Below are 12,423 nucleotides of genomic sequence, written 5' to 3' on the forward strand. Positions count from 1 at the left end.
ATTAGTATAATCTAAGGGTAACAGTAACCCCATGATACATACCTGATGTTATGACCCCTATCCTAAATTAATTTGTCAATCATTATTCAGAAATCGTGATCTCAGACCGCATCTCACGATTATCGATTAACGGTCACTAACCACCACATATAACTTGTCAATGTTAATCGTTTTCGAAATAAACGGGGAGGACCAACTTGTCACAAAAAGCATACCCCTTAAGCCAGAAACACACTTACCCGATGCGACGCTACCCGACGCAAATCCAAACTCCGATTTTCCATAAGGTTGCATTACCCCCGTGCACATCTCCCCGATGCTATGCCACGCTAACCTACCCGACGCTCTGCGATCCCCACTGTCCAGATTTTCGTCGGGTCGCATCGAGTACAGTCGAAGACAAAAGAACCAGACACTCATATTTTTATTCAAACTACTTGTTCTTTTTTATTCAAACTACCAAATTAACCGTGATTAAAAATTAATTAGTTTTTATTTAAAAAATTAATTTTATTGGTTTGGTAGAAAATTAATCAAAACACCGGAATACGATTTTTTGATATAATGAATTTAACTAACAATTTATTTTACTCGCTTCGGCTGTACATATACCAAAATTGGAACAATTTATTACACGGTTTTGCTCATAAAATTTAATTAACAATTTATTTCATAGTAATGTCGGGTAGCATCAGAACAGGACACCCATATTTTTTGTAGTATTTCAAACTAAGTACATGTAATTTTGTCGTTATATTAATTACAACATGTTATTTTAATGTAAACCAAATTAAACGAGATCAAAAATGCATAAGTTTTGATAAACATTGTTTAATTAGATGGTTAGGAGTAACTTTATTTAAAACAATTAAGTTTAACAAACAATTTATTAGGTGGTTATGCTAATAAAATTTAATTAACAATTTATTTCATAGTTTTGCACGGAAAATTTCACCATTTTCTAATGTCGGGTAGCATCAGAACAGAAAAAACATATTTTTTGTAGTTTATTTCAAACTAAGTACAAGTAATTTTGTCGTTACATTAAATACATGTTATTTTAATGTAAACCAAATTAAACGAGATCAAAAATGCATAAGTTTTGATAAACATTATTTAATTAGATGGTTAGGAGTAACTTTATTTAAAACAATAAAGTTTAACAAACAATTTATCAGATGGTTATGCTCATAAAATTTAACTAACAATTTATTACAAGGTTTTGCTCAAAATAGTGCATTAAGAACAAAAGATGCGTTGCGATTGTGATAGTGATTATTGTGATAAACGCTGTGGACTGTACGCGACGTGTACTTGCGTCGGATAGATGTGCACACCCCACCAAAACGTGGCAAGGCGTCGGGTAGCATCGGGTAGCGTCGCATGGCGTAGCATCGGGTAAGTGTGTCCCTGGCTTAACGCGTTTATGTAGGGTATAACTAAAAAATGGTCGATCCTATTAAAATTTTTCTTTCGGTAAAAGTGGCATAAAATAAGCTCTAAAATCGAATTTTACAATTAAAATATGACTTATTTAAAATAACAACGTTTGTGTCATTTCCCAACAAGATGAAAAAGTTATGTTAAATTACCACCACGCGATTCCTGGCCAAAATTAACTTGGGGTTTGTATAAGATAATATTTTACTATAGTCAATCGTTTCCGGATTAAATGGATGGTCTAAATAAGTTGATACACCTTGTATATATATTTTCGTCGGTCTCCTAATAACTTGAACGTTGTTTAATTTTCTTCATCGTAAATTTACTACTTGATCTCTTGTACCAGATTTTATGCATGATGTTAATATGTAAAAGGGTCGCATTCTCCAACATGTTGTTCATTAAACTTATCTACAAGGAAATCTAAGTTCGTGCACGTTTTAGGTGTAAAACGAACAGTTTTATAATCCCGCAGTACAAAGTTCAGGTTACTGTCAACATAAATAGTCCTGCTTTTGAAAAAAAAAGAAAAAACCAAAGCCGATGGTTAAATTGAAGGCGATTTCGAAAAGAGCGCAATTTTTTAAACAGTAGCAATAGCTTGCCGATGTCCACACAATTATGCTAATTTTTGAGCTATGCTCACTCGCTTCCGATTAATGCCTTTTTTTGAAAGGTCGCTGAGCGGACAGGTGCTCTCGAAACTCATTTTACACTAGGATATCGACCAAAATCGTATCAGCGTTGCGAAATAAAAGTTATTAAGTGTTCACATCGAATGACGAGACATTTCAATGATGTTGTGCAATTCCGCGGGATGCCCTGAACGCGATTATCTCTGGCCGGAAATATAAATACCTGGAATGACGATGGCGATAAAGTGTCAACAGCCGTATATTCTGGTTTTTTCTCTTCTTCATCGTTTTTTATTTTTTTTAAGTGCGAGATCACGCCTATTTACAGGCGCGTTACAAAGGCAAACAAAGGACAGGTCACAGGTAGATAAAGAGCGGCTGAATCGTATCTGGGTCAGATAATTCTTATCTGCGGCGGTCTTGAGAATAGAGAAACATTAAAAAACTACATTTAACATTTTTTGAAAATTCGGATTCACGGAAATAAAACCTTAACAAATAATAATTTGAAAGCGCAAGTAGAAAATAACGATTTGAGAAAGCATAAACTGATTTTTACTGACAATTATAAAAGCTAGAAATAGTATTTGTTCCTTACACAGACATCGCGTCATGTCCAGATCATATAATGATTAACAGTAAATATGTAAAATCAGTCTTTGTATTTAATTTAGTTGATTTATTCCAACAGGCAAAATTATTTTTACTTCTTTCAAATAATTAATCTTTTATGTAAGGTATTGGTTGGAATGAAAAAGTTAGAGTCACGAGCGGGATTCGAACTCACGACCTTCGGCTCAATACGCCACCGCCCTAACTACTTGAGTTATCGTGACTTCGATCCACTCGGACACCAACTCCCCATCTCAACCTACCTTTCGAATTTTCCCACCTTTTTCCCATTTTTCAAGGGGGATAGAAGTACATTACTTATATTCAAAAGAACATAATTTTCTAGCACAGTTTGAAGATTAACAATTGTGAGTTTTGTGTATTTTAATCTGATTAAAAAAAAATGTTTTATAAGCTTTTACTCTCTAAAAAACTGTATTCTAACAAAGCGGTTTTCTTTTTATACTTTTCTGCAATATTTTTGGATCTAACATAATAGTTATTTATACTGTTAATAAATCTGTCAAACTAATTTCTTAACTGGACTGAAGTAATAGTAGCCCCCCGTCATTCGGAAATATTTTTTTTTAAATACCATTATGAAAAATTGCATACAGTTAACAAATTATAAACATGAAAGTTGTCATACCTGTCCAGTTACCTTGGAGAATTTTTCCTTCTTCAATATAGTTACGGACATCTTTACAAGTAAAAATTATTATTATGAGAATGAAGAAGCATCAGAAGCGTCATTTTTAAAATGGTAAAATACAGAAAAAAGCGGACAAAATCAGTGAGACTAGGTAAATCAGGATTGGGAAAGATCATGCTGAAGGTTCATCGCCCTTCAGACCTCAAGAAAAAATGTTAACATTTCTGTTTTAGTTTCTTAATTCCGTCGTTTTTGCCTATTTTAAATTTTTTGTCGTCAAAAATCCAATCTTCGTTATGAGGAAAGAACTTAGTATTTTTTTGAAATAATTTGTCAACTCGTATCACGTCGAGGTCGTTCGAGATTTTCTGCTTGTGAATTCCAAACATGAATTATTTTTTTAGAAGAACGGTTTGAAAATTCTTAAATGCCACGGGGAATTTTCAACGTTTGCAAGGGTATCAGAACACACTGATCCGTGAACGCAGGGCGAAACCGCCGACAATACTTCCTCCAGTAATTATCCAGCCGGAATCAGCTCCAATCAAAGCGGATGATCGTCAGTTCTCATGGAACGATCTTCTGGACGTAAACAAAGAAGGGGCCGTGCGGCTTCTCTTCCGTGAAGGGGCGTGGACCCTGTCAGGGAGATCCAGGAGAGACGTATGTCCTTCCATTAAGGGTTCGATGAATGGAAATACAACCTGTATTTATTTTGACCAATACCTTACCGCTCGACCTGCATGCTGACCCGGGTGATAAATTAGAGGGCATTTTTCATACCTGCCTCGGATTTTTTAATTAGAAGCCTTGCGGAACGGATAATTTCTATTTCAAGTACTGAAATATTGAACTTACTGTTATTTTTTGGTTCCATGCGAATCTGCAACTCACCTGAAAGAAAAAAGTACACGAGTCATTATTTGGTTTTATAACTAATGTTCCACAATAAAGAAATACAGAGATAGAATCTGAACTTTTCTACTGACCCGACGAAAGTGCCGGCTTTTTAAAAGCGCCGTTTTAAGAATGCAAGAGCATTATAATGAATTTCTCCAGAGGAATCGGGCAGTAAAATGCCCGAAGGATCGGCTTATCCGCGGTAGACAAGGTAGTAAATCGGACCGGCGGCGGGTCACCTCCTGGCAAAATGTGACCCATGGCCTTTCTGTTCCATGACGCGACCTTAGCCGGATTGAAAAAAGACCTTTGAGACCTGCCTCAGTGACATTTGCCGGCCCCGTTACACAGGAAGTGAAACGGATGTCGAAACAAAAGGTTGCCTTATTTATTTTCCCCTTGTTTTTATCCTTTTAGGCACCTTTTCCCGTTAAGATCAAAAGATGAGATCGACCGCCGGTTAAGACCCCGCTGGACCCGACCGGTCGATATTTAAATAAAGGTTAAGACGATCTGTCTAATTCACTTTCACTATAAATATAATTTGTGGGTTAAAAAAATTACGTGTGGGTTCTTTCAAAGAAAATTCACTACTTATTTAAACATTTATTTGGACGCTTCGGAAACTTACACCCCTCCATCACAATCTATATTTTTAAGACATAAGTATAACAAAGGATACTAGTATTTTACTACATTTTATTACAAAGCATACCTTAAAAAAACTCATTATATTCAGGGTGTCAGGCTACAAGCTTTACAAATTTTACCAGTGAATTCCATACCTCCAGAGTGACAAAATGTTATTATAAAACCATGGTTCGTTTCTCAACCATATCGTAGATATTCAACATTTTATGTCTTTTTTCAACTATGTACGATTTTTTCATAAATGTACGTTAAACTATTCATTTTTCGTTATATCAGCGGAAAAGTTGAGAATTGTCCTATAGTTTATAGGAACTTTTTTGTTTCAATTCAGGTGTGAAATTCAGTAGCAAAGTATGTGACTCGAGAAGCCTGACACCCTGTATAGTTTGTTTTAAAAAATACATGACTATTTATTTATTTAAAATTTCTTATTATTTTTAAGTAAAATTAAAAAAAAAAAAAAAAAAAAAAAAAAAAAAAAAAAAAAAAAAAAAAAAAAANAAAAAAAAAAAACAGTTTACTTGTCGACAAGCGGCATGGTCAAGATGAAAGAAGTTTAGCTATTGTTTTTGTAATGCGTAGTTATGTTAACGATTTTTTATTTATTTGGGAATCTAATTGTTGGTGTATATAAAGTATACATTACAATATAAATTTTTAAAATTATTTTAATTTATTTTGGATATTTATAATTTTTATTTTACTTTAAGGAAGGTTAGGGATGGTTAGGGATAGATTGGATAAAAAAATCCAATACTTTAAATCTTGTCGCAAACTGTTAAAGTAAAATTAAGACTTAAAAAACACTTCCTTAAAGTTTTTTTTCATAATTTGTAGTACATAACAACTATACCTACTTTAAGGCAGTTGTAATGTACTACAAATTATATTTAAAAAAAAAACTTTAAGGAAGTGTTTTTTAAGTCTTAATTTTACTTTTAACAGTTTGCGACAAGATTTAAAATATTGGATTTTTTTATGTATTTGTTAATTACTTTGTTTTATTTAAAAGTTATTTTAAAATATGTTTTATGAATTTAAAGTTTTTTTTTATATCAGAATGTAATAGAGAAATTTGGCTGTTATCCAAGTTTTTTCACTATATTTTGTAATATATATTCATTCAAAGATTTGTCTTTTTAAAAGGTGATGTTCAAAATTCTAAATGTGTGGGTTTTTTAAATTGTGTATATGTTTTGACTAGTTTATACATTGGGAAAAAACCGTTTAATTTTTTATATTTTATATCACTGCTTGGTTTCCAATTTTTTTTTTTTTTGACTGACATATTTTATCACATTCATCACTATTAATTGAGCAAATTACAATATTTTGGTTATCTTTCTAGAATTTTTATTGCGGTAAACATAATATTCATTTTATTTTGAGGTTTACATCTAAACCTTATGTAATCAACTCCATAAGTTTTAAAAGTTCTATTATTTTTGATATATTTTTAACAAAAGTGAGTGAAGAGAATGTATTAATATTATTATCATTTTCTTTTTCATAGTTGTAATTTCATTTTTTTTTAAACAAAACCCCTAAAAAATAGAAATTAGTCTTAAAACCTTCCATGTCTACCTTCTTCCCGGAGTCAATGATAATTGAAAATCAGAGAAAAGATTGATTTTGACTAAAATATCAATTGAATATATAAATATTCCTTATGGGATATACAATAAAGTCTACCAAGCACGTCAAATTTAGAAGATAGTTACAAATTGACGATGTACAATAAATAACATCGAAAGATTTTAAATACTCTCAAAAAATAGTAAAAATTAATAGAAAATAAATTTTTCAACAACAGAAAAAAATACAGACAACAAAACAGAAGAAAATAAGTAGTTACTTAATTTTTTCTTGTTTCCTAGGACCTTTTTGCAAGAAAGAAGGAATACGAGTCTAATATGTTTCGATATGGTATCACCAGCAAAATTTTCCTTAAAATTTGTAGCTTCCCCATGACATTTGTGTTTTTAACTATTTATTTTAACTATATATGCGACTATACCTGGTTAGAATCGGTAGATGTAAGGGTAGATTATATCGGGTGAAAACCAAACCTCCCCTATTAAAAATAATAAAAATAATTACCCAGTGGGATCAACGTACATATTGTTGCCCTAGTGGCGTCACGTCTCCTATCTATTCTATTACATCGGACAACCTGTCAAGTGAAAGAACATAGTGTATTTGTAGCTGGCTATTCCACGGAGAAAATACAGGCAGGGCAAACCAAATGAAAATTATGTAAATTCACATTGATTAACATAATCCTCTTAAAAGGAGACTCTGCCCTCACTCAATTAATTCAATTAATCTTTCCCCTATTAAACGAAAATATCGTAACAACCAAACTGGTTTTTTAAATATTTTCAACCAACGTGCTATTTTTAATCTGCCAATTGAGACTAAAGAAACCCGATCGTGCGAAAAAAAATCCCCGTTTTTAATTATACTAAATTATTGTTTCGATCAAATTTCTACTAGGTTTCAATATATTTTTATCACATTCGAGTCAATTCGGCGATGTCGGGATTTATTTTATTAAAAAAAGTTCCCTCTATGGATAACGTGAGTTAAGGTCAACTAGATACAAGATACTTCTTGGTTATAGGTCATAACTATGCCATATTATGTTACGTCTATGCGGTTTCTGATGACGAACAAAATAGCGACAAACGCAAGACCCAGAAATTGTTAATAACGATAAAACGACAGAATAATGTTAACATAGTCCCCTTATATAGTTAAAATAAATAGTTAAAAAGCACAATGTCAAGAGGAAGCTACAAATTTTAAAGAAAATTTTGCTGTTGATACCAGATCGAAACATATTAGGCTCGTATTCCTTCTTTCTTGCAAATAGGTCTTAGGAAACAAGAAACAATTAAGTAACCACTTATTTTCTTCTGTTTTGTTGTCTGTATTTTTTTTCTGTTGTTGAAAAGTTTATTTTCTATTAATTTTTACTACTTTTATGAGAGTATTTAAAATCTTTTGATATTATTTATGGTACATCGTCAATTTGTAACTATCTTTAACCCCTTGAAAATAGCCTAAAAATAAGAAATTAAGTAATTTAACTTTATTATACAGCCAGATTTTTTTTTTTAACTAATACATAAATAAAAAAATATGCAGGATCGCAAAAATCGAAAGTCACTTCTACAAAAGTAGGCCAAAAAAATTTAAATTTGAAAAAAACAATGAAAAGCCTTTAAACCTAAAATTTTATTGCAAACAAAAAATAAACTGGATTCGATTAGGGCAATTTTTTTTCCACGATGACCGGTTTTACACTTAAAAATTTATATCTCTTCTGAATTCTATCCACATTCAGCGGTAATAAAAACGTTTGGAAGTTGATTTTATCTTCTTTCAGCTAATGTCAAAAACGGTTGCATTTTTATGCCATTATAAGTAAGATAAGAAAGAAATGTCCAAAAACCCTCAAACTTTTATGTTTTTATCAACGTTTCTGATTTATTTACAGAGGCGAGGTTTGTGCCATTACGCGTGGTTTACAGTCTTCTCTATTTCTGTAAACATTCATACAGATCGATAGAGTCGTTTTAAATGTATCACCATTTTTTTCCACAAATTTTTATTCAGGTGTTCAAAAAAGATATGAACTTTCGTCTGTTGCTAAAACAATTTTTAAACCGAATTTGCCAAATTCAAGCTTCTATTGAAATAAATTATATGATTATTTTTTGACCAAGCAACGTAGCAAAGCAGGCAAAAGTATATTTTTGTAAAAAGCAAAGTTGGTATTCGTTTTCCGAACGCAAAAAAAAAAATAATAATACAATAATAAGGAATACAAATTTTTGCTAAAAATTCTCAAAGTGGATCGAGGTCACGATAGCTCAGGTGGTAGAGCAGCGGCGTATCTAGCCGAAGGTCGTGGGTTCGAATCCCTCTCGTGCCATTGACTTTTTTTCATCTCAACTAAAAACCTTAATTAATTGTAAAATAATAATACAATAATAAGGAATACAAATTTTTGCTAAAAATTCACAAATTTTTTGCCTTTCAAATGCCTCCGATTTTTTCTCAAAACTCATGATAATATTGAAAGTTTTGCAACGATTCAACTGATCCACGAAAAACTTTATCCGTATTTACAATGTAACCATTATTGATAAGATCTGAAAGAACAGAAATTCAATTTTTGAACGGTTGTAACAACTAAATTCACTAATTTCGTGGTCCGCTTGACCAATTGAAAAATGGCAAAAAGGAGGGAAAATTCAAAAGGAGCGGTTGAGATGGGAAGTTGGTGTCCAAGTGGATCGAGGTCACGATAGCTCAAGTGGTAGAGCAGCGGCGTATCTAGCCGAAGGTCGTGGGTTCGAATCCCGCTCGTGCCATTGACTTTTTTATCTCAACTAAAAACCTTAATTGGTTGTAACAACGTTGAATTTGGATAAAAATCAGGGGTGTTATGAATTTTAAAGTGAAACACCGTGCAGGGGAGAAAAAAATTGCTCCCGGAGAACACAGTCAAAAATGCGTATTACTTTATTAATATGAAATTTCTTTCTTGGGTACTTACTTACTATTTCTTTAAAAAAATTCTTATTGTACTGATGGATCGGCTGATACGACAACATAAAAACATATACACAAAAAGGGAATGAAAACCAGATTTAATAAAATTATGTAAATTACTCAAATATTTTTTCTTGACTCCTAGGACCTATTGGCCAGAACGGTCGGACAGGTGTCTAGTTTTTGAACCCTTTGGGCAGTGACATCCTCACCGCCTAGGTTGCCCATAATCCAGTACATCTTAACAATTATTGGGTTGTCCGGAAAATAATGCAGGATTTTGGTATTAAACAAAAAAAAAGAAACTAGTTACTTTAAAGCAATGTTCTTTAATCAAAATAATTTCCCATACTCTCAATACATTTCTCCCAACGTGTTGGTAACTTATTAATTCCGTCTGAGTAGAATTCAGAATTTTTAGAATTGATAAAGTCAATAAATGCATTTTCCAGTTCCGTTTGATTTTTGAATATTATGTGTTGTAAGTAGTGGTCCAGGTGTCTAAAAAAATGGTAGTCAGTAGGCGAGAGGTCCGGAGAGTAGGGTGGGTGAGGCAAAGTTTCATAGCCAAGCTCCAATAATTTTTGTGACGTTACACGTGACACATGTGGTCGAGCGTTGTCATGCAACAAAATGGGCCCTTTCCGATTGACCAAAGAGGGCTTCATTACTGCCAATTTCTGATGCATGGTATTAATTTGGTTACAGTATGATTCAGCATTGATGGTTTCGCCAGGATTTAAGAAGCTGTAGTGTATTAAACCAAATGAAGCCCACCATACCGTAACCATTACCTTTTTTTGATGAGTTGGGGGCTTTGGAAAATGTATTGGAGCTTCTCCTTTGTCGAGCCACTGTCCAGAACGTCTAGTGTTATCGTAGAGAATCCACTTTTCGTCACATGTAACAATTCTGGCCAGAAATGGGTCATTTTTGTTTCGACAAAGAAGTGATGCACAAACATCAAAGCGCTGATGTTTTTGGCGATCGTTTAATGAGTGTGGAACCCAATTTTCGAGTTTTTTCACTTTTCCAATCGCCTTGAGGTGGTCAGCGACGGTCGTTTTACTGACTTTGAGTTGCTCTGCAAGTTCTCGAACAGTTGTTTTGGGGTTTTCTTCCACCACTGATCGCAGAACATCATCATTAAGAGAGGAAGGCCTTCCACGACCTTCTTCATCTTCAAGGCTGAAATCTCCCTCCCGAAATTTTTTAAACCACCTTTGCACAGTGCACTCATTAACACAACCCTCGCCCCAGACTTGGTTAATGTTTCTAGCCGTTTGGGCTCCGCTTCGGCCGAGTTTAAACTCGTAAAAGAAAATCGTACGAAATTCTCGCTTTGACATTATAAGGATGACTGAATTATTTCCAAGTAGCGGAATGCTACAGAGGTAAACAAACAATATCATTTGGAAGAGGATTAATAAGTGTTGACATTCATACAAATGAGTAATCCTGTAAACGTAAACAGAATATTTTATATAGATTTTTTTTAATGAAAACTTAAAATCCTGCATTATTTTCCGGACAACCCGATATGTAATAAAATCGTAGCCCATAAGAATAATATTGATATGCACGTTAACACGGTTTTGTCAAAGTTTATATTAATAGTCCTTAAAATCTCCGTATTATTCCACACACCTTTTTTAACTTTATCTGCTTACTCATAAACTAATCATTAAAATATTTAAACGATTTTAATTATTACAAATTTTTTGAAATTAGCTCGACCTCTCTTGGCTTTTTCGAAGTTTTGAAAAAAAAGGTAATGACTGTAAAAATATTGATTTTAATTTTAATAAGAGTATTAGTTCATTTTGGGAGAGTAAGGCTATATCTAGCCGTGCCAGAAATCGCATGTATCTGGAAAATATTTTTCACACGCGTTACACATTTTTGTTCCAATTACACCGCAACAATTTTATGTCACTAAACGTAATTATGAGATAATCATGCCGGAAAAATATTAGCAGATTTGACAAGGTAAGAACAATGATTTGAATTTAGCTTTCCTGAAATAGCAATGATTTTAAATCACTGAATGCTAGAATTGACGCTAAGTATTGGTCTCGGAGTCTGTCAGTTCCTCACTGAAGACGGCGTAATACCACGTTGAGTAGTTCAACAAACCAGCGTGTGAAAATGGACGTAAGTATCTCAAGCCAGCTGAGATTGACAAAATAATTCTGGGAGGAAAATTTAATCCAATTTAATATTTTGTTTATCAAAAATATATAAAATATGGGTTTTATTAAAGTACAAAAATACAGTAGTCAAGTCAGGGTATTAGCCGTAGATTGTAAGTTTAAAAGATAAGCAATCAGTAAGGAGTGACGGAGTTTTTATTCGAGTCCAAGGTCCCCGAACAAAACTGTCACTATAATATATTTGATATTTTATTCCCTCTGCTATAAAAGAGCAATTGATTTTTTTTTTCATTTAAAAAGTAATTGGAAATAGATTCCAAGGTTTTATCGGAGCGGAACCGGAGTTTAATAGCCCCTGGTGTCCCGGATGCAGAGTGGGGCTGAGGTAACAACCTCTTAACGTTCCAATTAGGGATGATCCCGGGGATTAAGGGGGGAAGTTTGAGTCGCTTCTATTCAGAGCCCGTGTATAAAAAGGTAGCCGGGGTTTGACCCGCGGGTCAAGTCAGAAATACATGTCTAGCATGCCAACCAGTGCCAACCGCGGCCACCCACTCCAGGTCAAGGAGCCCCTGACCAGTGCCAACTTCACTTTTCCGACTGCGGAAAAGCCTTCGGCGGAAACGAGTTGGAAAAGTCTTTATAGGTGAAATTTAAAATTTAAGTCGAATCATCTTTGTTTATGGATGGGAGACACTCGAGAGGTCACGGTGGGTCCTCCAAGAGTTGATTCACGCCTTCTTGAATCCCCAACAGTGCTTCAGTCTGTCGTTTGGCTTTTACAAACTGAGAACATTCCTTAAAAAACAATTCT

General features: G+C 33.5%; 1 protein-coding gene across 5 annotated transcripts in view; it reads right to left on the bottom strand.

The window, feature by feature from the left end:
• The window catches only part of LOC112126498, a 358,621-nt gene that overhangs the window by 34,396 nt on the left and 311,802 nt on the right, over positions 1–12,423 (bottom strand). For all 5 annotated transcript variants that reach the window (XR_002910004.1, XR_002910003.1, XM_024225714.1 and 2 more), the window contains one exon: positions 4,201–4,236. Coding sequence is in view for 3 of the 5 variants with exons in the window: in XM_024225714.1 (XP_024081482.1) it covers positions 4,201–4,236 (36 nt within the window). In the remaining 2 variants the exon portion in view is untranslated. The remainder of the gene's footprint in view (positions 1–4,200; positions 4,237–12,423) is intronic.

Source organism: Cimex lectularius, unplaced genomic scaffold (assembly GCF_000648675.2).
Source record: "Cimex lectularius strain Harlan isolate CLEC.00 unplaced genomic scaffold, Clec_2.1 scaffold33, whole genome shotgun sequence".
Classification (NCBI taxonomy): domain Eukaryota; kingdom Metazoa; phylum Arthropoda; class Insecta; order Hemiptera; family Cimicidae; genus Cimex; species Cimex lectularius.